At 39.6% G+C, this 27,034-nt stretch overlaps 1 protein-coding gene and 1 pseudogene across 2 annotated transcripts in view; both read left to right on the top strand.

Annotated features, from left to right (window-relative positions):
* The window catches only part of EML6 (echinoderm microtubule associated protein like 6), a 304,500-nt gene that overhangs the window by 156,508 nt on the left and 120,958 nt on the right, over positions 1-27,034 (top strand). For both annotated transcript variants that reach the window (XM_008055643.1, XM_021711181.1), the window contains exons 7-11: positions 6,859-7,060; positions 10,001-10,138; positions 12,471-12,727; positions 16,546-16,758; positions 22,337-22,504. In XM_008055643.1, the coding sequence (XP_008053834.1) occupies positions 6,859-7,060; positions 10,001-10,138; positions 12,471-12,727; positions 16,546-16,758; positions 22,337-22,504 (978 nt within the window). The remainder of the gene's footprint in view (positions 1-6,858; positions 7,061-10,000; positions 10,139-12,470; positions 12,728-16,545; positions 16,759-22,336; positions 22,505-27,034) is intronic.
* On the top strand, positions 25,194-25,675 carry LOC103257932 (annotated as a pseudogene).

The following is a 27,034-nucleotide window of genomic DNA, read 5'->3' as shown; positions in this document are numbered from 1 at the left end:
GATGATGGCCATCCTGACTGGAGTTAGGTGGTATCTCAGTGTGGTTTTAATTTGCATTCCAACACTGTTAAGTATCAAGTCTCACCCTTCTGCCAGTTTTCCCCTCTCAGGTCACACAATTTGGTAAAATGACCATTTTCTTCCCCAAGTAGTTTGTTTTCTCTCTGTGTGTCATAATATAGCCTTTCTCTCTGCAAGTTTGCAATGCTAGCACATCAAACATTTTTAAGAGACAGGATCTTGCTCTGTTGCCCATGTTGGAGAGCAGTGGCACAATCATAGCTTACAACAGCCTCAACCTCTTGGGCTCAAGTGATCCTCCTGCCTCAGCCTCCCAAGTAACCAGGACTTCAGGTGTGTGCTGTCATGTTGGCCAATTGCACATCACAATTATAACAGCAAACAACAACAAAGTTGTAACACATGGAAGAATAACTAAGAAACTCAAGAGAAAACCTATACAGTAACTTCTTCATAGCTCCTGGTGGTAGCTCTTCATGGGGCTAGGATCTGACCACATATACAGCAGGTTGTATACATCACAGCAAGTTGTTCCACACTGAGATGTGAATTTAATAAAAAGACCCGACCAGGTGTGGTGGCTCAAGCCTGTAATCTCAGCACTTTGGGTGACCAAGGTGAGAGGATTGCCTGTGAGCCCAGGGATTTGAGACCAGCCTGAGCAATTTGGTGAGACCTCATTTCTACAACATATTAAAAAAAAAATTAGTTGGGTGTGGTAGTACACACCTGTAGTTCCAGATACTTGGAAGGCTAAAGTGGAAGGATCGCCAGAGACTGGTAGGTTGATGCTAGTGTGGCCGTGAGCGTGCCACTGCACTCCAGCCTGGGTGACAGAGTGAGATTCTGACTCAAAAAATAAAAATAAATAAAAAGACCCTAAAAACACAAAACCCTGTGCTGGTTAAAATAATAAGTTACGTTGATTTATTTACTAAGTGCCAAACGTTGGGTCAAGTGTTATTGCACTGAATCCTCACAATGCAAGTGTGAGTGCTAATATTATCACCACTTTACAGATGGGGAAATGGAAGGTTTAAAAGGTTAAATAGCTTGCTGTATCACACAGCTGAGAGAGGCTGGGACACAAATCTAGTCTGTGTACTTAACCGTTTAATGGACTAGTGGAAAATAAGCATTGTCCTTTACCAGTGAGGTCTGTTTTGATATTCATGAACTGGATATTTCCATGCCCAGGCTTTGGGACTGTAGCAGGGAAGATTAAAAGGATGCTGTTTCCACTCTGTCTGAATATAAAACCAAGGCAAAAGGCTGGTGAGAATTTGGTCCTGGCCTTAAAAAGATTTTTAGGTTTAGCTGTGTAGTTTGCTCTCTACTGCCACCTGCTGTCTGTCTGTACCAAGTACAGGCTAGAGTTCAGACCACATTTCTCATAGCCAAGTGGCAGAGGCCACAGTGTCCAAACGTGGACACCTCATCAATTTGGTGAAATGCCTTTGGTTCATACTGTCAAAGGTAACAGCAACATGCATTTTTTCAAGAAAAGGACATTTCTGTGGTTTTAAATAATTAAGATGGGGTTTTCTGTTTTTCTTTCCACTATTGGTGGATTTCTAGCCATATTCCAAATCCTGGCTTATGTTTTTCTGACTCCCAGAGCAGCAGATAAAGAAGTAAAGACAACTTAATTACTTTCCAGTGCTGCCGCTGCCTTGGCCAGCCCAGCTGGGGCACCATGATTACATCCCTGCTCTCTACATTTGTGTCAGACAAGTTAAAACCAAGCCCTAATAGACAGGAAATATGAATTATTGTCAGAATCTTGTCAGGGATCTCTCCGGGGTCTCCCCAGAATGTGCCCATTTGACACTATGTGATTCTCTCCACCACTCCTGCATTCAGAAGAACAACTAGGTCGTAAAATTACGAAAACGGGATGTTAACAGGAAACTGGAATACAGATTTCTACCCACTGATGTGTCTTCAGGAAGTAATTCCTATTTAAAATGGCTGCCTTGGCATGAGAGTGGCCCAGTATCATAGCTTTTGCCTCAGTGATAGATCCCTGGGTTGACTGGTCTGATGTACCAAAAGACAGTTTTCCTGTTTGAAGAACTGGGTGCTTAATAGAGAGACAGAGTTGTTCTCTGAGAGAAAATATTCACAGCTCATTAAGGTTACGTGGTAAACAACGAGCATGTAACTCTCCCTCTTCCCTTCCACCCACCTGCAGCCATCTATATACATCAGTTTAACCTTGTTTCTTTTGTTAAGTGTAAGCTTCCCCCTTATACTGGCTAGTTCAGTGGAACCCTTTTTCTTTCTTTCTTTCTTTCTCTCTTTCTTTCTTTCTTTCTTTCTTTCTTTCTCTCTCTCTCTCTCTCTCTCTCTCTCTCTCTCTCTCTCTCTCTCTTACACTGGCTAGTTCAGTGGAACCCTTTTTCTTTCTTTCTTCCTTTCTTTCTTTCTCTCTCTCTCTCTCTTTCTTTCTTCCTTTCTTTTTCTCTCTTTCTCTCTTTCTTTCTCTCTCTCTCTCCTTCTCTCTCTCTCTCTCTCTCTCTCTTTCTTTCCAGTCAGAGTCTTACTCAGTCACCCAGGCTGGAGTGCAGTGGCACACTCATGGCCACTGCAGTCTAGACCTGCTGGGCTCAGGTGATCCTTCCACCTCAGCCTTCCAAGTAGCTGAAACTACAGGCACGCCACCATGCCCGGCTAATTTTTTGATTTATTGTAGAGATAAGGTCTTGCCAAGTTACCCAGGCTGGGTTCAAACCCCTAGAGTCAGGCAATCCTCTCGCTGCCTCCTTCCAAAGTGCTGGGATTCCAGGTGTGAGCCACCATGCCTGGCTGGAACCCTTTTTCAAATGAACTCTCCTATAAAACACAGATGGTGAAGTATCCAGGGAAAAACAGCAGTGCAGCCCGCAAGCTCCTGCCTGATGATCTGCCACTTCCTGGCCCTCTGCTTGCTGGGACCCTGGAGCTCTTCTGAGGGACCCAAGAACTCCCTAGACACAGTCTGAAAACACTGGTTCATTAGTCTGGGCTGAGTTGGAATGTTCATATTTGTTCCTAAGCCTCTTTTTTTTTTTAAAGGACATAGCAAATATTTTTAAAAATGTTAACAGTTATCCACTCTAAGTGGTGGGTTGTTTGTTATAATATTTTTTGTTCCTTTACGAATTTGTTCCTCCCAAATAAGGTTAAAATATAATGGAAGTGGTGGGAAAAATAAATGTTTGTACAGTGGACCAAATACAGTGCCAGATCCTTGGGAGAAGTTTCTGTTGGCAAGCCATTTAGCCTGTGGGACCAGACACATTGTTGGAGGATGTGTGGAGACCTGGCGTGTTAATACCTACAGTGAAGCTGTAGGTTCCGGCCTCCTTGGAAAGGGCAAAATCTTTAAAGCATTCAGTGGCATTATAAAGAGACTGTGGTCTGAATATTCAATAATGGTTGAAATATATAACACATCCCTGAGATAAATAACATCTGCATGTCTATATGTATATATAGTACATATGCATATATGTACACGTATACACATGTACACATTTATATAACTTTAATTGGTTTTTGGCATGTAGACATCTGCTTACAAATGCCTGGCCCCGCCTTAAAATGTAAACTCCATTGGGGCAGGCGCCTGGCTTGTCCACTCTTCAACTCCAGTGTCGGGACATGTTAGTAGGTGCTTAATAAAAGTTTTTAAACTAAATAAATGAATATTTCCCTCCTTTGAATGTTCTCATTGAGGATGGGGATGGTATCTTTGATTCCTTGGTATCTCCAAGGACTCAAGAAATGTTTGTGATTTTGATGTTTCATTTCATGCATTCTACAATCCTTACTGAGCATCTACTACATGACAGCCACTGTGCTAGGCACTGAGGGCACAGCAGTAAATAAAACTGATAAAACTCTTGTCTTCACAGACCTTCCATTCTATTGAGAGGAAGCAAACAATACACACAGTAAACAAGTAGATTGTTTTTTGCTGATGTTGGAATATCAATTTACTCTCTTACTTTCCTGATAATGCTGAAGGGTAAAGCATTATACTTTCTGTGATGAATTGTAGCCGAGGCAAAACCTGCTGGGGGCACAGCTAATTCAGTCCCCTCCGACCAGCTCTCTGCAGGAGCCAGGAAAACAGGAGGAGGAAATGGGCCTATGTGATGAGTGGTCACTAAACCCTGAAAGAGTAGGAAAGAGATAAGAGCAAGGAAGGGCCAGTGGCAATGAGATTGTTTCTGCAAGGCGGGTTGGGCCTCCACAGCTGAGCTACGTGGCCAATCAGCTTGTCATCGCATCCCAACTGCTTTCACTGCACAGACATCTGTCCTTCCCATCCTTGAAAGCCCCTCCTGCTGTTTGCAGTGGAGGGTTTTGTATGATTGACCCTGTAGCAAAGCCACTGTGTCCCTACTCACTGCACAGAGCAGGAAGAATGTATCTGCCTGTGTGCTGTCTTATTCCGTTTTGAGTCATGTAACAATCAATTCAGAGCAAAGAATGAGAGTTATCTCATGTAAAAATAGCCTTAAAAATATTTTCTCTTAAATAAATGCATTATCTCATGGATACTTTCAAGACCACAGTGAAGTGACTAAGATGAGGATGACAGTTAAGAGTATCATCCATATACCTCTAATTATCCCCTCTGATGTCCCAGAATTTCAAGTGGCTTAGCATTCGTCTTGGATTTTTTTTTAACAGACTTTATTTCTTAGAGCAGTTTTCAGTACTGCACAAAACTAAACAGAAGATACAGAGATTTCCCATATCCGCCCCCTCTATAGCTTCCCCAACTATCAACATCCCCTACCAGAGTGGTACATTTGTTGTGATGGATGAACCTACCTTGCCACGTCGCTATTGCCCAAAGGCCACAGTTCACAGAGTTCACTCTTGGTGTTGCACATTCTGTGGGTTTTGACAAATGCATAATGACATGTATCTACCATTATGGTGTCCTACAGAATAATTTCACTGCCCTAAAAATTCTCTGTCCCCTGCCTATTCACCACTGTGTCCTGGATTTTTTATTTTGCAATAAAATGTTCTGGATTTTTTATTTTGCAATAAAATAGAATTTCATGTATTTATGTATGTATTTATTTATTTTTGAGTTAGCGTCTCACTCTGTTGCCTAGGCTGGAGTGGCACGATCATAGCTCACTATATCTCCAACTTCGCAGCTCAAGTGACTTCTCAAAGATGTGGGCACCTCCCAAAGAGTGGTTGGAACTACAGGCATACACCACCACACCTGGCTAATTAAAAAAATTTTTTTTGTAAGGATGATGTCTTGCTGTGTTGTCCAGACTGGAGAATTCTATGTTTTAAATTTTTTGATAGGACTATTTACTGGTCTTTTAAAATAGTAAAGCTTTCTTAGTCAATATTTCAAAACATTATGTAAATTTAATTATTTTCAGAGCCTTTTACTTTGAAAAGAGTTCCAGTTTAGATAACAAATTACATGGTCTCCATAATTAATGTCTGTGTTTTAAGGGGAGGAAAACTGGCTCCCAGAAAGAAAGGACACTCCCTCCTATGTCTGACCAGTCAGACCTAGAGCAGGGGTAAAGCTCGGTCCCCAGGCTTCTGGTACCTTCTATCCCAAAGACAGGATTCCTGCTAAGGAGGCAACTCAGATCTCAGTGCTTATCGCATCATCACCTTGTTCTAAAGTAGTTATACAAGTGGGATTGCTTCTGTATTTGTAATTCAGATGAGAAAACTCACAACAAAGTCACAAACCCAGTAAGAAACAGAACCAACAGCAAGAAGTCTGAGAGATCAAGACTCAGGCTGCCAAGCTAGGATCTGCTGAGGGAGGGGTGAATTATGACTACAGAGGTGAAAGTTTGGACTTAAAAGGAATACTATGCCTTTGAAGAAGATTCTGTAAGTCGGTGAAGAATAGCACCTTCACTGACAAATGTTTGATGGTATTTTGAGACCGAAATTAGAGTTTTATTTGCACATTTCTGGGACACAGTGCGTCTGTTTATTTAGCAGGATGAGTCTAGGTTCTAATCACATATGTACTAAACTTGATTACTAATATGATAATCAGCCTTTCTGTAGTATCATCCACATATAGTTATAACACAATGTTATCATTCTAAAGATTGAACTGATTACTCTTTCATAGCAAATCAGAAGGAAATCATTTCAAAGAGGGAAGGTTTTCATAAAGACTAATTTTTCCTCTTATATTTATTTTAAGATGTAGCATTTAAAATACATCCTGGGCTCCTCCCACTGCAGAAGCAATGGCTTTGTCCAGTTTCAAGCATTTTCTGTTCCCCTCTCCCTCTGCCTCCGTTTGCCACAGGGCGGGCCTCCCTCCTGCGTGCATTCAACTACCCCTTTCCATTCCAGAGTAATAAACGTTATGTTCTTGACTTTCCACAGGAGAAGACAACCGCACAACTCCCAATCGGTCACTTCAATCACCCCCCCCCGTTCCCCCCAAGCCACCAGACTTCCCTTCCTACCAGAGTTCTGCTCCCCTACCTAGCCGAGTCTCTCTGAGGAGCCAGAGCCCCAGAGCACAGCCTCTTCAATTTTTTGGAAAAAATAAGAAAAGAAAAGAAAATACATCCTGCTGTAAAAGACACATCATTATCCAAAGCTAGACAAGAAAAAGTGGTTACTCTTGCAAACCAGATCACAGAGGGTAGGGGAAACGTCCACCCCTTATGAGAAAATAACACAGAATGGTGGTGGCATTGATCCTTTTCCTCTAGGAGTTTGTAAGATGCATTGCATTTAATCCTATCTGGGTGAAAGCGTATTTAGGTGTTCTTTTTCATTAATGGTGTGAAGATATACTTTATTTTACTGATGTATTTTTGGCAGGCCTCTCCATCCGAAGTGTGTGCTGGAAAGCAGACCGCCTTCTAGCAGGGACCCAGGACAGTGAGATATTTGAAGTGATCGTGCGAGAGCGAGACAAGCCAATGCTGATCCTGCAGGGCCACTGCGAGGGTGAGCTCTGGGCTCTGGCCCTGCACCCTAAGAAGCCTCTGGCTGTGACAGGCAGCGACGACCGCTCCGTCAGGTGAGGCCCCTGTGGCAGCCACCACCACCTCCCTGACTTCTTCGAGGTGTATTTCTTTTTGCCCGAATTTTCCTGTTAATTAGGAGAAGGAAAAAGCACAGAACGGAGCCACACACTTTCCAAATCGAACACTAAGACATTTGGCTCAATAAGTTGGTTTCTTGGCAACTTGCTGTTGTTGTTCTCTTTCCTGGCTCTGTCTTAAATCTTGAAAATGTTTTTAGAAGTGAAAATACACGAATACCATTAGGCTGGCTTCCAGTTCTCGTTCTGGTTCAAGATACGAGCTAAACACACTCATCTGTGATGAAACCCTATTGCCCCCTTACCTTGGGCTTCTGCAGGGAGCTGCACAGTTATGGTACCATTTAGAGACTCTCATTCTTCATCAGTAGAACTTATATTGTGATTTTCAAAATTGTCTTTAGCACATGAGTGAGTTATTATCTCTTTGTAAATTCTCACATGAAAATTTGAGCATCGTCATCAAGTCAAAGGAGAATGATGGCGCCAGAGAAAATAGCAATTTTATTAAGGCCTCCAGGTTTCTCGCTGTGATCATTTGTTATTCTTTGAGAGCACAATATTGGGTAAATGGAGCAAGATGACTTATGCTTCCAATGTTTTTGTGACTGTTGAAGGAACAAACATATGATTTAAAAGCTTGAGATGAAGACTATGGCATCGATTTCAGTATTTTAGCATTTATGATTGAGCTTTAAATATGCTCAAAAACAAACAGACCAGAGAGAGAGTGAATGAGAGGAAGAGACGGATCAGACAATTGATTGACTACTGCTTCCGGGTCTTAATAGCTAAAGTAGGACAATGTAACTAAATGTGACTAAAGGTCATTGCTCTTTCTCCTTTATATATTTATGAATCTAATTGAGACAATTCATGTACACATTAATTCTATATTTTAGTCTCTACCAAGCATGGAAACCTCATCAACGTAAAAATCAGTGAAAACTTTAGTGGTCTTCTCATGTGACATAAATGCTTATTTGGTGTATACGTCTCTTTACTCATTTCCTCCTCCTTTCTTTCTTTTCCTTCGTTTACTCTTGAACTTTCCCAGAGCTACCAAATCATTGCCACCAAATTATCCAAATACCTATAAAATTCAATTCCTACCCATCCAGAAAGAAGTGATTTCAAGGAAGTCCTTGGCTTTTATGTTTTAAGAACTGTGTTGAGCTCAAATTGCAAACATCCCCAAGGAGACTTGACTGCCAGAATCTCATTCCCCATAACCATTAATCTGACTATAATTTTAAGTGCATTTTTATCCTGAGTGTTAAAATTTAGGAAGGATTAAAAGTCATAATTTCTTGAGAAGGATTAGCTTAGTGATGTCATAGAGATAGTGGAGTTGGAGTGATGGGATCTTACTTTGCTGGTAAAGCAAAGCTCCTGTTGCTTAAAATAGGACAAGGCTAAAAACAGCATGAGATTATGAATAATGAATGAGATATTAAGAGAATATTCAACCTTGGGATGAACAGTACAGGCTGCCTAAGGGGCCAGTAAGCTGCAACTCTGCATCATAGAAGGTATGCCTCCAGCCCTCCTGCTGGCAGAATGCATTGAGAGAAAATGTGTCTCATGTGAATTATTCTTGCTCTTCTGTTGCAGAACTGCAGGTTCTTGGTCCCCCTAGCAGACATTGTTGTTTGTGTGTTAAGAGGAGACTTTATTTATTTATTTATTTATTTGAGTCAGGATCCCACTCTGTCGCCCAGGCTGGAGTGCAGTGGCATGATCACAGCTCACTGCAGCCTTGTCTTCCTGGGCTCAGGGGATCCTCCGCCCTCAGACTCATGAATAGCTGGGACTACAGGCTTGCGCCACCATGCCCAGTTAATTTTTTTATTTTTTGTAGAGGTGAGGTCTCACTATATTGCCTAGGCTGGACTCGAACTCCTAGGCTCAAGCAGTCCTCCTGACTGGGCCTGCCAAAGTACTGGGATTACAGGTGTGAATCACCTCACCTGGCTGAGGTTGACTTTTAAGCAGTACTAACAGACAGAGGTCAGATACCCCATTTGCAACTGACAAGTAAACTTTTACTTGTATCTTCAAATGTTTCCCTCAGGGTCACTCACTTTGGTGCATCTGGATTGGGTGTCCTGTAACTGGGAACCACTTGCAGCTGGCACTGTTGAAAGCTCTGTGTCAGCAGCTCTTTCCCTGTGTTCACCATTTCTCTAGCAGTAACTGCTCATTGGCCTGGAGCTCTGTGAGGTGTCCACCCCCACAAAAGTGGACCAATCAGCAGTGGGGCACCCAGGAAGCTTGTGAGGAGTGACAGCACATGACTGTGTGTAGCCATCTCTGGGATCACCCAGGGGAAGATCACTCTTCTCTATCTCAGACATGTTTTCTTTCTAGAGAGGCCAACAGACTATAATATGTATTTCAATCTGTATGCTTAAATAATTGTTACTAGATGGGTACTTTCTATCTATATTCTCTCTCTCTCTCTCTCTCTCTCTCTCTCCTTCCCTACCTCCCTCCCTCCCTCCCTCTCTCTCCTATCTACTATCTATCTATCTAAAGCTAGCAATAATAGCCTCTAGTGGTATTTCTTATCCTGTAAATGGGATTAACAACAAAAGATATAAGAACAAATTTTAATTCCCAAAGAAAAAAGTAAGATTTTTGTGTAATATTTACATTTTTCTTGTTCTACAAATCTCAACATCTTTGGAAATGTGTCATTTTCTATTTCTTGCTGAGTTTTCTCAAATGATGAAAGTGACTCAGAGATGCACTGATCACCTTTCCAGATCCCAACAGGCCATGGTAGACCCTGGTGAGAGGTTACCATGTCTTTTCTTGTTATTATCAGTGTGGTGACCAGGCCTTCCTTCCTGGGGCTGGCCGATGACTACAAGAAGCTAGTTTTGGTTTGTTTTACTCTGTTCTTGTGCCTAGGCTGTGGAGCCTGGCTGATCATGCCTTGATCGCCCGCTGTAACATGGAGGAAGCTGTTCGCAGTGTTGCTTTCAGCCCTGATGGATCGCAGCTGGCCCTGGGCATGAAGGATGGCTCTTTCATTGTTCTCCGAGTCAGGTACTGATACTGAAAATGGTATTTAGAGATGCTCTTGGGTTAAGAGTTAAGATTCTCCTGGTCTTAATACATACCAGGACCTTAGGAAAAATCCATTTACTCTCTCAAATAGGAATACTATAGATCCACAATCCCCTATCTGTAATTCCGAAGTCCAAAAAATACTCTGAAAATCCAAAGTTGTATGGTAACTAATTTGGCAGCACAGCCTAGCTCAAGGAACTGATGTGAGACTGTTTATAGTCTGGTAATCTCCTAGTAGGAATAACCATGTGTCATGTGATTTGCTGCAAAAATATTGTGTTTAATACAGGGTGCTGCCCCAGCCCCCACTGGGGATGTTATGTAATATATTGTATGTGAACCTTTCTAAAACCTAATGAATAACGAATTCCCAAGCACATCTGATTCCAAGGGTTTCGGATAAGAGATTGTGGGCTTTGTAGTGAGCCAAGAAAAGAGGAAGAAAGAATAAAACAGCGTCCAACAGCACCAGATGTTTAGAGGTGAGCTTGAGTAAAAGATTTCTCTTCTACCCATAATTGATACTAAAATGGAATTTTCCTATTTACTAACATCCTATATACTTTTTACCAGACGAAAATTATGATCTACCCTTGTAATTCCTCTGAATGCATTTGTTGTTCTCGTGACTCACATGTTTTGCAATTACAGAAAAGAATTGCAGCCATGAATTAATTACTGTCTGTTTTACACAAAGAAAATTCTATATAGCTTTGAAGAATGGTCTTGGCATGATTTATTACACTAAATTCTCATTACCAGCCATACATAACTCATTTCTGAATTGGTGGGCAACATTTTCTTTCCTGCTTAGTGATATGCAGAAAGATAGCTAATTACCAGATTTCCTTTGCAATGTATTTTCTAAACTACAAGTTCGCACACACCTGTTTTATGACACAATAGTATGCGTGCTGCTATTAATAAAAGCTAGCAGGTATGGGGGTTATTATGTGGAAGAAGCCACTTGATGTTCTTTATGCATTCAGTTTGTTTTGGAGTTGATGAGGTCATCATTACTGGCTCAGAGAAACTGCTAGTCATAATCCTGTCTCATAGTGGTTGGAAAAAAACAACCTCAGTGAGCTTTTGAGTGTGAGCAGAAATTCTGAAAAGAATCTGATCAAAAAGGATACAAAATATTCCAGTAGACCGGACACAGTGGCTCAAGCCTGTAATCCCAGCACTTTGGAAGACTGAGGTGGGGATTGCTTGAGCCCACGGGTTCGAGAACAGCCTGGGCAAAATTGATGGGACCTCATCTCTACAATAAATCAAAAAATTAGCCAGGCATGATAGTGTGCGCCTGTAGTTCCAGCTACTTGGAAGACTGAGGTGGAAGGATCACCTGAGCCCAGCAGGTTAACGCTGGGGTGACCATGAGTGTACCACTGCACTCTGGCCTGGGTGATGGAATGAGACTCCAACTCAAAAAAACCAAAAAAAATCCCAGTGATTTAGTATATTCGTGATTGATCCTTCATAGTGAAAGTTAAATTATTATAGAGCAATTTAACTTTTAAAAGATAATTTTCTTCAGCTGCTTTTTTGACTTGCTCTTTTTGCAATAATATGTATCAAGCTTAACAGTCACTATTTTCTTTTACAACAGTTTTACAAACCCCAATTTTTAAAATAAAAATTTTAAAGGAAAATAATGTATAGTTGAACTTGAAAACAAATATGCATTTCTTTTTTAATTTTTAAAATTAATATGCAATAGTATACATAGGTTTGGGGTACATGTAATAATTTAATACAGTCACATAATTTGTAAAGCCCAAATCAGTGTAATTGGGATATCTATCACTTTTAATATTTGTCTTTATGCTAGAAACATCCTAATTATTTTCTTCTAGCTATTTTGAAATATACAATAGATTATTGTATAGCTACCCTACTGATCTATCAAGTACTAGGTCTTATTTCTTCTATCAAAATGTATATTTTGTACCCATTAATCAACCCCTTTTCATCAGAAATATGAATTTTCTTTTTTTAGTATTTTTTTTCAAATTTTAGAGATGTGGGGTACAAGTGAGGGTTAGACATGAATTTTCTTTATTATTTTTGTTTTTACTTTGGAAGCCCATGATATTATTTAAAATATTTTTTATTCTCTTTAAATGGCCATAAATCTTAACTAGTACCATTTTATATATTTCCTCAAAATTAATCTTTTAATTCCTATAGGTTTTTCCTCCTTTTCAACACACTTTTTTTCTCTGACATATATATATTTTAAGCCATGACTTGGGTTTTCTATTTCTAGATTTGCTGCTTATCACTTTGCTTTTTATTCTTACAGAGATATGACAGAAGTGGTTCACATCAAAGATCGAAAAGAAGTAATTCATGAAATGAAATTTTCTCCAGACGGTTCTTACCTTGCAGTGGGATCCAACGACGGCCCAGTAGACGTCTATGCTGTTGCCCAGAGGTACAAGAAGATTGGAGAATGCAACAAGTCCCTTAGTTTCATTACACACATTGACTGGTCCTTGGATAGCAAATATTTGCAAACTAATGATGGTGCAGGAGAACGATTGTTCTACAAAATGCCATGTAAGTCATGTGTAGGCACTGTGCTTATGAAAAGCAAAACTTTGAATCACAATGAAGAAAATATAGAAGAAGTGCTAAAGCTTTTTTAGAATTTGTCTAGTAGGTTTTCTGGTTTTTGCTGAAAACTTCTCACATTATAAAAAGAAGAGGAGCTGGGCTCGGTGGCTCAGCCTATAATCCTGCACCTTTGGGAGGCTGAGGTGAGTGGATTGTCTGAGCCCGCGGGTTCGAGACCCTCCTGGGCAACTTGGCGAGACCTCATCTCTACAATAAATCAAAAAATAAGCTGGACGTGGTAGCGCACGCCTGTAGTTCTAGCTACTTGGAAGGCTGAGGCGGAAGAATCGCCAGAGCCCAGCAGATCGAGGCTGCGGTGGCCGCTCTCGGCCACCGCACTCCAGTTTGGGGAACGGAGTGAGACTCCAACTCAAAAAAAAAAAAAAAGAAGAGGAAGAAGAAAAAAATGTCATCATTATGACTTCAGGGCAGGAATGTTTTCTGAAACAAGATCCCTGAATCACAAAATCTCAAATAAAAGGTTAATGATTTGGAAGACATTAAAATTAAAAATTATCACACAACAAAAGAAGCCATGAATACATTTTAAAGACCAGATATAGACTAGGCATAAATCCTTACAACTGTATAATGGACAAAGGTTATCTAGCATCTATAAAGAATGCCTAAGGATAAGTGAAAGGAAAAAAAAGACTAGGAAAATGAACAATTCTCAAACGACCGATAAACATATAAACTAGGAATCCAGGAAATGATAATTAAAACAAAAGTGAGGTACCATTTTATACTATTAAGTTTGGCAGGCTGGGTGTGGTGGCTCAAGCCTGTAATCCCAGCACTTTGGGAGGCCGAGATGAGAGGATTTCCTGAGTCCAGGGGTTCAAGACTAGCCAGGACAACTTGGTGAAACCTTGTCTCTACAATAAATCAAAAAATAAATCAGGTGTAGTAGCATACGCCTGTAATTCCAGCTACTTGGAAGGCTGAGGTGGAAAGATCGCCTGAGCCCAGCAGGTCGAGGCTGGGGTGGCCGTGAGCGTGCCACTGCACTTCAACCTGGGTGACAGAGTGAAACTCTGACTCAAAGAAAAAAAAAAGTTTGGCAAAGTCTAATAGGTGAAAAGAGGGAAGATGGAAACCACATGTACTGCTGGTGGAGCATGCGCAAAGGCACGTGCACAAGGATGTTTGTTGTGTTTGTACTAGCCAAAAATAAGACACAATGTCTAAATTTTATCAATATAGGGAGCATTTCATTAAATGTGATAAGGTCATATAGTGGAATACTATAAAGAACTATAAAAACTTTAAATATACTTGTATAAATATGGATAGATCTCAAAAGTATATTGCTGAGCAAATAAGAAACTTGTGAATGATATATACAGTATATATATTTTATATAAAATTTTAGGACATGAAAACAAATTATATATTATTTATGTCCATATATGCATTTGATAAATGGTTTAACAGTGCATGGGAATGATGAACACCTAATTCATGGTGTTACCAATCTGGTTACCTCTAAGAAAGGAGAGAGAAATGAGATTGGGGAGAATTACTCAATGGATTTTAACTATCTGTAACATTTTCTTTAAAATTCTACTATGATAAGCGCATGCGCACACACACATACACACAGATTTGTTGAAGCAGTATGCATGTTTGTGTAATGCACACATTTGTACATTATAGTCTATAATTTTCTGTGTGCTTGAAATATTTATAATTTTTTAGGTAGAAAGAATCTGAAATAGCTATACAACCACCTTTCAAGTATTTGGAGGCTAATGACCCATTTGGTTCATTATCCAAGTCCTTTGCTTTTTCTGTTACTCTCTTTCCTTCCTCCTCTTTGCCTATTTCATTGTTCATTAAAACATCTCTAAAAGGTTGAGTGGTGATAATGCAAATCATCATAATACTTCTGTTAGTGCTTTGGACACACAGTTCTGCAGCAGGGTTATAATTGAGTGAAAATGAACAGGAGGTATAATCTGTGGGTTTCAGCTTGCCACGCAATAATGCTCCCAGTCATAACACAGATACCATGGCTACGTTAACATTAGGAAAATTGATTTCTGCCAGAGTCCAAAAGGAGAATAGTCTATTGAAACCTTAGAAAGGATGCCTAGGAGAATTAGAAACTATCTCTGGGGTCAGCTTAGAACTTCAAGACAACATTTCAGAATTTGCATCCTCAAAGATTTTAGAGTCATAGTCCTCATTTACTGTGATTGCTTTAATCCCAAATTTGTGTTCTTCTTAATTGAAAGCCCTTGTTATATGATTATTTGGTGAAATGTGCTTGTTGGAATTTTTTAAAATGTAGTTTTTGTGATCCTACTATAATTTTTATAATAGATTTATCTGATTTACATAATGCTCATTTATTAATATTGTCTGTAATACTAAATAAATGTAAATAAGACTCTGCCCTATCAAATTCATCAGTACACCATTATTAGGTACACACTTCTTTGTGTCTATTTTCTTTGCTTAATATTATTTTATATTTTTATATGTGGAAAAATATACACATGTTCGTCATTTGCAATAATAAGATAACATCCTTTTTAGTGATATCATAATTTACTTTATTATTCTCTTCTTATTGGGCATTTGGGCTTATTTCCAATCCTTAATTGGTCCAGATCATGCAACTCCAAGTACATTTGTACATGTAGAATTTTCTCTTCTGAGTTACTACCTTGGACTAGATTCTTCAAGGCAGGAACACTGGGTCAAAGATTATGTTCCAACTATAAACTCACTGATTCTACTGTATTTTAAGTGAATTTTTATTTAATGTTGTGTTACAGTCCAGATTTTTTGGGTGCCAATCTGACAGCACACCAGTAATGAACAAGGGCATCTATTTTCACAGATTGTTTTTTTAATTTGAAATTATTTACTTTGAGCAGGAAAGTATCAGGTAGGATGTCTGCCTTGTCTTGATTTTTAATTTTCAAGTTATGTATGGTTAAATATTTTCCCAAACATTTCTTTCTTGTGTGTGTGCTTTCTGGGGAACATTTCTAACCTGCTCCTGGTATAAACTCAGTACTGGGCCAGATATGTGGGAACACATCCAGCACAATTGTCACAATTATTTTGCTCAGCCAATTACATTTTATTTCATTTAAACTTTTAAATTTTAATAATAAAATTAATTAATTTGTTTCATTAATTTGAGCCTGAATTTTTTTAAAAAACACTTCTAAGCATCCTCAAATTATGAAAATTAGAAGTTCAAGATGAACTTAGCCAGAGTTTCTAAAGTGTGGCAAAATGTTGGTGACTAATTGTGATAATATATAATTTAATAAGTCATTTTATCAATAATACAAAGCATAATATCACCTGGATCTAAATATTTAAGGGCAAGTAAATGTTAGTAGTTTGAGACATTACATAGTACAATAATCATTTTCTTTTTAAAATTTATTCTTGATACATTATATTTATTTATGGGGTACATGTGAAATTTTGTTACATACGTAGAATGTATGATCGTTTCAGATTATTTAGGGTACCCATCTCCCAAGTATTTAATAATAATTTTCTGTTCTCCTTATATCTAAGTTTTGAGCACATGCTTTCTGTGAACCTCTCTCATTCCCCTCCCAAAAAAACTGGCTAAAAAGATTAGAATCTGTAGTTTCTTTGATTTATATAATTTTTAAAAACCCAAAAAACAAAGGTTTTAGACCTTTATAAAAATGACCAATTAATAATGTAAATTAGAATATGCTTTTTGTTTAAATGTAACTTTCATATTTATTGATTATTTTCAGCTGGGAAGTCTTTAACAAGCAAAGAAGAGATCAAAGGGATTCCCTGGGCCTCCTGGACATGTGTGAAAGGCCCTGAAGTGAGTGGAATTTGGCCCAAATACACTGAGGTTACTGACATCAACTCAGTGGATGCAAATTACAACAGCTCAGTGCTGGTATCTGGAGATGACTTTGGACTGGTTAAATTGTTTAAATTCCCTTGTCTTAAGAAAGGTGAGACCAAAAGAGATGTTTCATTGCATGAAGATTTACTCTAAACTGTATATATAATGTTGTTAAGGCTTATTGGTGTGTATTTCAGTAGACTCTTTATTTTATCTTGTATATTCATATTTACTCTTCAACAATTTTAAATAGAATGTGTTGTTGATGTTTTCTACTTTTTGACATCCTAAGACACATGGTTTTGCACATTTAAGTCAGAAGTTGCTAATAGAGTTATTACCATATTGTGATTCGTAAGCCTCATGTTTCACAGTTCAAACAACCCGTATTTATATAAATAAATATTCATAATTTAACCTACATATATTTCATTAAAATTTTGTAACTAAATTTCTTTTATGTTTCACAGCTACTTGAAGTACTTCCAATACATGGAAAAGCAAATCCTTTTAGACATAATTAAAATAAAATCTGAAAGCAATGATTCTGGTGATCATAACCAGTTTACGGACCTCTTGTTACAGCACTAATTTTGCAAACTAGATTTACATAACTGGTGAAATTTTTCGAGAGAGAAGTTTGATTATTGCCCTGCCATCATGTTTTATTATTGTTCAAATTGTGTGACTTCAATTATGTGACACCTTTAGGCATTGTGGAAGATGACCAACTAACCATGTGATGTCTCTGTCCTCTTCTTCTCTGCAAGTTTAGACAAAGCCCATGCATAGGCCCATAGTTGAGACTCCTCAACTGTGCCCTGAAAATTAAAAAAGTAATCAGCAGGAACATGCTGCTGCCTAAAAACTCTTCACTTGAACAATTTTTAGATTAAGCAAGGAAAGGGATTGAAAAATGTAATCAGAAAATCATTTTCAGCTGTCAGTTTGGAAGCAGTGACAATTATGGTGCTAAATGGAACATAAAATGCATAGCAAAGCCACCATCACTTACATTTGACAAAATGACCATCAGTTTAAAATGCTCAAGGCACAAAATTATCTCAACGTGCCCAATTCAGATGCCACTTTCTGTCCCTTTTGAGTAATAGGGCATATGTTGATAGATTGAGTAATGTGTCTGCAGAGGGTAAGTTAGGACACCAGAAAGCATCTGGGAATTCAGAATTGAGAAGAAACATCATTGGGACCAGAGGCAACGCTACTGGTCTCCAGTGTCAGAACACGGGAATAAACTTAACTCAATGAGTGTTGATATCTCCCATGCATCCCCAGGTGTTGAATGGTAGGCTTGGGTATGAAATGAACAGCCAGAGTGACAGTGTGGGGACAGTAGCAGAACTCACCCCAGCAACCTGCAGAAGTACCCATGTCCTCATAGCTAATTGACTTGTTCTGCTTTTCATGACACATGGCTTACAAATCTTGTAAATTACCTTGGAGACATTCAGGCTTTTGTATCCTTTTTGTGCCAAAACCATTCATGGATAAATTAATAAAAGAGTGTGGAAATTGTTGATGAGGTTCATAGCAGTTGGTGGAACGTGTCTGTCTGTAATCTAGGGTACCATTGATAAGGATTCCTCCCAAATTTTGAAGCTGTAAGTAGCAAAATATGAGCAGGTGCTGATGACTATGAGCAAGTGTGAGAGATGAGCAAACATTAGTTAATTTTATGTTTTTTTGTTTTATTGTTTTTGAGTCAGGATCTTACTCTGTCGTCCAGGCTGGAATGCAGTGACATAATCATGGCTCACTGCAGCCTCAACTTCTTGGGTTCAGGTGATCCTTCTGCCTCTGCCTGCTGAGTAGCTGGGACTACAAGTGCATGCTGCCACACCTGGCTAATTTTTTGATTTTTTTGCAAAGACAAGGTCCTGCTGGTCTTAAACCTCTGTGCTCAAGCAATCCTCCTTCGTCGGCCTCCCAAAGTACTGGGATTACAGGTGTGAGCCACCGCACCTGGCCAACATCATTTTTCATTGTAATTTTTAAAAACGGAACAAGGTTAACTTGACACATTTGTGATGATATGGCTATAATATTCTGTCGCACAGTTATTAGACTCAAGTGTTCTGCAACTAATAGAAATGACTTCAACTGGGATTATTTTTACATAGTCAAACCAACTTGCTTTTCTCATTTTGACAGTTTTCACATCTTAAAATAATTACAATTAATACTGACAGCTTTCCCTGATGCCATTTAGACTACATCCTGTCTGACCATCACCCACAGACACTGACATGAGGTTAAACCCAAAGCCTTGCTCAATTACATTTGCCATGTCTCAATTCCCTTGGTACCCATTCTTACTCTAGGGGAAGGCTTAAAGGCTGAGGCTTTCCATGTTCTGCCTGTGTACTACCGTTCCACTCATCCCATACACAGATACCTCCTGTGACAAGTGTCCTGGATGCTAAAAGACTTGAGTTGTGGAAACCTTGGACATCGGAGGGGAGCAGTGCTGGCCTTCAATATAGCTTAATGCAGTGCAGGGACAGGAAGGCCAGTGTGGGCAGAGCACAATGCTTGAGGAGAGATTTCTATACTGTGACATTGGAGAGGGTGGGAGAAGCATGTTGTGAAAGGCCTTGTAGCCACGACTAGAAATTGGAGTTGTCTTCTAAGTGCAGTGAAAAACTATTGAGGGTTTTAAGTCAAGGGGGCGACATGACCAATCTAATTTTTTTTTTGTTTTGTTTTTTTTGAGTTGAAGTCTCACTCTATCACCCAGGCTGGAGTGCAGTGGCACGCTCATGGCCACTGCAGCCTCGACCTGCTGTGCTCAGGTGATCCTTCTGCATCAGCCTTCCAAGTAGTTGGAACCACAGGCACATGCCACCATGCCCGGCTAATTTTTTTTTTTTATTGTAGAGATGAGGTCTCACCAAGTTGCCCAGGCTGGTCTTGAACCCGTGGGCGCAGGCAATCCTCTCACCTCGGCCTCCCAAAGTGCTGGGATTATAGGCTTGAGCCACTGCACCTGGACATTCTAAGTTTTTAAAAAGTCATTTTGATATTGTGTGGAATGGATTAGGAAAGGGGAGGTTTCAAATAGAGAGATTATTGCAAGAGTTCAGGTAAGAGATGATGTGGCCTGGACAAATGCTCCTAACTAGGAACAGATGCAAAGAGAGGCAGTTGGATTTAGTTTCAAGGTAGAGCTGAAGGTCTTACTAATGAATTGGAAATGAGGAAAGAGGAAAAGAAAGGAATCATCAAGCTCCTAAATTTTGGGCTTGAGCAATGGGATGAACAGTGACACCATTTACAGAGCTGAAAAGGAGAAAAGAAAAGGTCTTGTCTGTGAGTCCAAGAGAGGAGGAGAGTAAGGAGAAGGGGAACGCCTCGGTCTATTTTCTCTGTGATAAGTTAGAGGTATCTATGAGACATCCAAGTGGACGTGGCATATGGGCTGTCAATGCTCTGAGGAGAGCTCAGGGCTAGAGATGGGCATTTGACAGCCGCATCAACAGTATTTAAAGCTATGGAGGAGAGGGTCGAAAGAGGAGAGATGAGGGCAGAGGGCTGAGCCTTCCCTGTGGTACAAAGAACTGAGTTCTTGCGAAGTCACTCTGTGTCCTAAGAAAAGCTTTGGAAGAGACAAATGTGGCCTTCATTTACTCAATTAATATTTGTTAAGTGCTGTTCTAGAGGGTGCATGTGTCAAATTGTAAAACAAGCACAAATCCCTGTCCTCCTGGAGCTTTTGTTCTCTTGAAGGGACACAGTTAAAACACAAGAAAATATATCAGATGGTGAGAAGTTCTATGAAGGAAAATAAAACCAACAGTGGGAGTAGATCATCCCGGGGGGCGGGGCAGCATAGTGTTGCTGTCGTAAATAAGATGGTCAAAGAAGAGTGTATGGTTATGGTTACATTATGGTTTCATTTGACTAGAAACCAGAAGGAGACGAGGGATTCAACCATTCAGATATCCAGGGAAAGAGCACTTCAGGCAGAGAAAACAACTAATACAGAGACCTATCGGCAGAGAATGGGTGGCATGTTTGAGTAATAGCGAATAGGCCAGTGTACCCAGAGCAGCGTAAGTGAGGGTGAGAGAAGCATAATAATAGTAGTAGTAGTAGTAGTAGTAGTAGTAGTAGTAGTAGTAGTAATATCAGAGAGATAAGGCCTAAATGTGAATGACTCTATTGCTTTTTCAGGTTCTAGCTCCAGCCTACAGAGGCTATATTACTTATCTGTTACATAACAAATTATCCCCCAAACTTAGCAGCTGAAATGCACAAACATTTATTATCTCGTGGTTTCTGAAAGTCGGTGATTCCCAAGAAGCACAGCTGGGTGATTCTAGTTCAAGGTCTTTCATGAGGTTGCAGTTATTTGAAGACAGAGTGAGACCAGATGCTTCACTTCCAAGATGGCTCACTTATGTGGCTCTCGGCAGGAGGCCTTAGTTCCTTGCCACGTGAGCTTCTCCGTAGACTGCTTGAGTGTCTTTATGACATGGCCTATAGAGATACAAGGAGAGCAAGGAAGAATCTGCAGTACCCCTTATAACCTCCTCTTAGGTGTCACCTTCACTTTTACAATATTTTATTCATTTTCTGTCAAAGAATTTGTGACCATATTTTTAAAACAACTACACAGAGATATATTAATTGATTTGTTGAGAGAGGGTTTAAAGATTAGGGCAGCAAAGGATAGTTCAACACTTTAAGATCTGCGGAGATATGGCAAGAGCATGTCCCAATTATTGAATTATTATCAGCCAGCTTGCCAACTGACCTTAGTTGGAATCGGTTTGACTTTATTACCAAAACTAATGTAGGTGACTCTTTGAAATAGACAGGCTTGCTTTTGAAACCAAGTTAGCAGTAATTTTCACCTTCATATAAATCATTACTTCTCCAGTGGGTAATTGAATCTTAAACATATGATAGTTGAACAGGTGGCCTCCCCACCATTAAAGGGATTTCATTTAGAGGAACTGTAAGAAACTGAAGTGTTTTTGGAAGAGGGTTGAGAATGCTTGTTGACCTCCTGAAATCTCGCATAAATTTGGGGGTTCTAGGCCTCCACATAAGATGGGCCCTGCTTATTACTAACAGTGTCTTTGTGCTGCTGTGTACTAAGTATATGCTGGAGGCTTTGCTACAATAGTTCAACCACAAATATAACTTCAAACAGCTTTTTCTATTGCATTCGCTGCCTGGGGATGGATAGTGTTTACTGAGTAAAGCAACCAATTTAAGGGGGAACTAAAAATCATTCTCCCAACTCTATGTCTATATGACCTGAAATAATAATTTGACTTTTATCTTCACAGAATTATTTTTTGTTTTCCTACTGCAAAGGACTGCTTGTTTTAGTTTGCATTTAAATAAGAATGTGTAAGATGTTCATTCTTTATCATTTATTGTCAGAATCAGTGAAGCAGTAGGCATTATTTGGAACAGGTTCAGATGTGTCTTTAGCTACAGGGCTTAAATTTTAAGACTCATTTTTAGCTTAATGCATACCGGAGTACTTTGAAATATCATTTGAAGCATTTGTTTATTTGTTGTGATATGTAAGATTGAAAATTACTTTCTAACATATTTAAAGATCTTATTCCTCAACATGAATAGGCATGTTATTTTTTAAAACTAATGACCCTTTTTTTCATAACTAATCTTCTCAAAAAATATCTTTTCAGGAGCCAAATTTAGAAAGTATGTGGGCCATTCTGCACATGTCACAAACGTCCGCTGGTCCCATGATTTTCAGTGGGTGTTAAGCACAGGAGGGGCCGACCACTCAGTTTTCCAGTGGAGGTTTATTCCAGAAGGTGTCAGCAACAGCATGCTGGAAACTGCACCCCAGGGTAAAACCAGTAATAATTTTTTAGTATCTGCTTACTTTTCAATAAACATTTCAAAGAATGTTCTAATATTTATTTTGGAGGTAAAGAGTTTAAGAAATTTTGAAAAATTTGTTCCTATAATAAATTTTAAAAGAAATGAAAAACTTTTGAGACTAATGGGGCCAGTTGAATAATTTTCTTCAAAGAATTTTGTTTATCTCAAATGCAAATTTGAGCAGGATATCAGTAGTGTGGTAGAGCAGGAAGATCCTGACTCTCCCTCCACCCAGGATACACCAAATAAACATCTAGCCTCAGATCAGTTCCCTCTGAGAGAAAGTCAGACCGGTTGAGACTCCTACCCGCCAGGCAACTGAGAAAACATCCACATGAACTGGGAGGAAAAGCTGAGGTACACTCAGGTGTGAACCCTGCTCTGAGTGCTGCACCACAAAACCGGAAAAGGAATACTCTGCGGTCAGCTTCTCTCTGTGGAGAGGAGGGTTCAGACCTTACAAATGGCACCTTGGCTCCAAGGTTCCTCATGGATTGGCTCTTATTCACCAACTCTGGGAGAGAAGGGGATTAGGCATACAGGAATCTTCCTAGACTGCAGGTAAAAAACAGGGATTTGATACAGATGCTCCAGCTTTTCAGGGGCTTCAACTCCTGAGAGCAGTGTAGAAAAGGGACTTAAAAACAGCCCCACTTCTCCCCAGAAGGGGTTTATGATATATTTCCAGTGGCTACTTGGCGGCCTGGCTTCTAACTTGCATTAGGGAATTAAAGGGGCAGAAAAGCATTAGTCCCATTGACAGCCTAAGAAGCAGCCTGGCACTTCTCCCCTGATTCGCCCCAGAGCTTCCAGCTCTGTTAATCCCCCTGGAAGGAGTTTGTCCATACGCTGAGCACTCCAACTTTAACAGTTTCCACTTGAGGGACTGCATCCTAAACCCCTCAGCTCTGAGAGCAGAGGGTACAAAGTATATGTCAGTCTAACTAGACCACAGAAAAAAAGTGGTAGTTTTTTATGGACTGTAAGCACTTCCCCAGGCTTCATCCCCCAGGATAAAGAGAAGATTCTTTAAGAATTCAACTCCATGTTTCTCCCTTGAAGGGGTTTATGCCATACATTGGGTACCCAACTTTTACAGCTACCTCCCTAAGGACTCCATCCTAAACCTCTTATCTCTGGGAACAAAAGGAACTAGGCATATTCGAGTCTTCCTATATCACAGAACAAAGAATTGATCTTAAATGAACATGCAAACACTTACAGGGGCTACATCCCCTTGGAGTAGTGCAGAAAAAAGGTGGGAATATATAGCTCCCATTTTCTTCTGGAAGGGCCTTACAGCACACATTTCCAGTGGCTACTCAAGGGCCATCTTTTAACAAACTTGCTTTGGGGAGCTAGTGGGGCACACAAACAACAGCATTCTCACAGCCAGAGCCACAGCTCGGCACTTCACGAGCCTTCCCTCTGGTTTACCGCGGTGTTAAGTCTAGGGCTACCCATTCTTCCTGGAAGGAGTTCCACACCTTCTATAGCTCCTATCCTGGGAACTATCTCCTTAATGAACTAGCTCTGGGAGTCTATGGAGCTCTGTATTCCTGAGTAGCCTTAGACCACAGAAAACAAAGAGGTGGGTATACAACGGGCCCGCTTCCAAGAGCTGTCTCTTCGGGATCAGAAGACGCAGCCTGAACGTGAGTACAGGTATTCATCACAGATCCTCTACCTGGCTTGCTGCAAGGAGAGTGGGCGTTAAAGATTCATACTCAGTTTGAGTATGAATCTCAACTCCAACCTTTCTAGAGAGTCTGGCTTCTATCTTTACAGTCTAGTGGTACATACAGGACACAGCATTTTCTAAGCTCTAGGGGTTACCAAAAACAGAGTAGTCTGAACAAACACAAAATTTGAAAGTCACCTTAAAATCATTTGGCAGACAGATTGGTGAGATCCTTCTCCTATATGAGGCCAGTCTGACAAGACTGAGAGAGGTAGTTGTTTTATCTAATGCCCAGAAACCAACACAGAGAGCAAGGAGAATGAAGAAATGGAAATATTTTCCAAAAAAAAAAAAAGACAAATCTCCAGAAATCAATCCAAGCAAAATGGAGATATGTGATTTACCTAACAGGGAATTCCAATTAATAGTCATAAAGGTGCTCACTGAGGTCAAGAAAGCAATGCAAACACAGAGAACTTCAAGGAAATAGATAATATAAAAATGTACCAAACAGAAATAATAGATGTGAAGAATACTGTAACAGAACTGAAAAGTTCAACTGCAAAGTAGATCAAGCAGAAGAAAGGATCAGGGAACTTAAACACAGATTATTAGAAATCATCCAGTCTGAAAAGAAAAAAGAAAAAAAATGAGAAAGAGTGAAGGTAACCTAAGAAACTTATGGGACACCACCAAGAGGAACAACTTATTTGTTATTGGAATGCCAGATGGAGAAGAGAAAGAGAAAGGGACAGAAAAATATCTTCAAAGAAATAATGGCATAAAACTTCCCAGGTCTGGGAAAGAAAATAAAAAGCCAAATTTAGGAAGGCCAAAGGACACTAAATAAGATGAATCCAAAGAAACCCACACCAAGACACATCATAAGCAAATTAGCAAAAGTTAAAGATGGGACTGGTGCAGGACTGCCATGCTGCAGCAGGACAATTATGATGACACTGAAGATGTTATTCTTTTGAGTCAGTGTAATTGTAGTCTATCTTCTCTGTGAATGCTCAGCAGAGCTTTATTGCCTGAATGGTGACAATTATCTTGTCATGTGACTTTTGAGCTATGAAGAATGTCACAGGTGGATTAATGGTTGGCCTGTGTTGGTGGAATCATGTTGATGAAGATGGAAAGAGCCATCAGGTGTTTGAGTCCAGGAAGGCATTCTCTCAAGAGAATAAAACTGTTTCATAGGCTGAAGATTCTTATCTTAGGACATATCGCCCGTCCAGTGCTGTGGGTAATATTTGCCTTCAGTGTCCTCTTCTCCTCCACTGTAAAGTGGTTGGTGGTGGTTATCATGGGTGTGGTGCTACAAGGTGCCAACCTATATGGTTACATTTGATGTAAAGTGGGCGGCAGAAAGAATTTAACCAGCATGGCTACCTCATGTCTTGGAAAGCAGTTTTTGAAACAAAACACTGGAGATGATGGACTTCCTGAATAGAGAGAGAAACTTATATATTCTGTAACACTGGGTAAAAACAGAAGAGATTCTTGATTCTGAACCATTAAGAGCTCAGTCCATGTTGCAATGGAGAGTATTGAGTTTGTTTTTCCACTTAAAAGTTTTATTTAAAAAAAGGAAAAGTAATTTTCATAAGTTTTTTTTTTTCTAGCAGTTGTGGCTAGAAAGTAAATATGTTGTCATAGAAACATTGTCAAAATTTGTTTTATGGTGTACGTGTGTGTGTGTGCATAGTCATATAGTATCAATATGTCCCAAATTAAGTTTTTGTGTTTATTTACATATGTAACAGAAACCTTTGCATTTTGATCCATAGAACATAGGATTATGTTCTTAGTCTATTTCAAAGCATGTGTTTACATATTATTTCTATAGATTATTTTTTAGAAGTAAGCTTTACTTCCATGGTAAGAGTACTTTGGTATGTATAAGTTAGAAATAATTGTTAATTTTTAATATGTACTTCATGGTGAAATTTCTTAGAAGCATGCAAGCAAGTAAAAACCAAATTCAGGCCAGTGGTGTTAACTAGTTTCTAAAATTTTGTTTATTTTTATTTTGTTCTTCTTGTTGTTGTTGTTTTGAGTTGGAGTCTCACTCTGTCTCCCAGGCTGGAGTGCAATGGCATGCTCACAGCCACCACAGCCTCAACCTACTGGGTTCAGGTGATCCTTCCGCCTCAGTCTTCCAAGCAACTGAACTACAGGCATGCATCACCATTCCTGGCTAATTTTTTGATTTATTGTAGAGAGGAGGTCTCACCAAGTTACCCAGGCTGGTCTTGAATCTGTGGGCTCAGGCAATCCTCTCACCTGGGCCTCCCAGTGTGCTGGGATTATAGGCATGGGCTACTGCGCCTGGCCTTATTTTTATTTGTTATAAGTCATTTACTTAAGGCCCCGTTAATATAAGTGGAATCTTCAGAGTTTATGTTTAAGGGATACCCAGAGATTGCTGCTGTTCTACTTATTTTATGGAAAAGATAGCCACATTTTACTTTGGAACTTCCTAGAAGCTCATGGTCCTTGGGCTAATAAAAATCTTTTTTTAATTGCTAAGAAAGCATTATTCGTATGTTATAATAACATTTAAATACTTGGCATAATAAATGCCTAAAAGACAGTTTGTGAACCTATTTTTTGCTATAATGGGGATATTGTAAATCATGAGTTTGTATTTGTAGTATTTCTTTTTTTTTTTTTTTTTTTTTGAGTTGGAGTCTCACTCTGTTGCCCAGACTAGAGTGCAGTGGCCGCTCCTGGCCACCGCAGCCTCGACCTGCTGGGCTCCGGCGATCCTTCTGCCTCAGCCTTCCAAGTAACCAGAACTACAGGTGTG

Source organism: Carlito syrichta, unplaced genomic scaffold (assembly GCF_000164805.1).
Source record: "Carlito syrichta isolate Samal-C Ts95f unplaced genomic scaffold, Tarsius_syrichta-2.0.1 Scaffold301904, whole genome shotgun sequence".
NCBI classification, from domain to species: domain Eukaryota; kingdom Metazoa; phylum Chordata; class Mammalia; order Primates; family Tarsiidae; genus Carlito; species Carlito syrichta.
The sequence above is the reverse complement of the archived record's forward strand: the minus strand, read 5'-3'. Positions and strand labels throughout refer to the sequence as shown.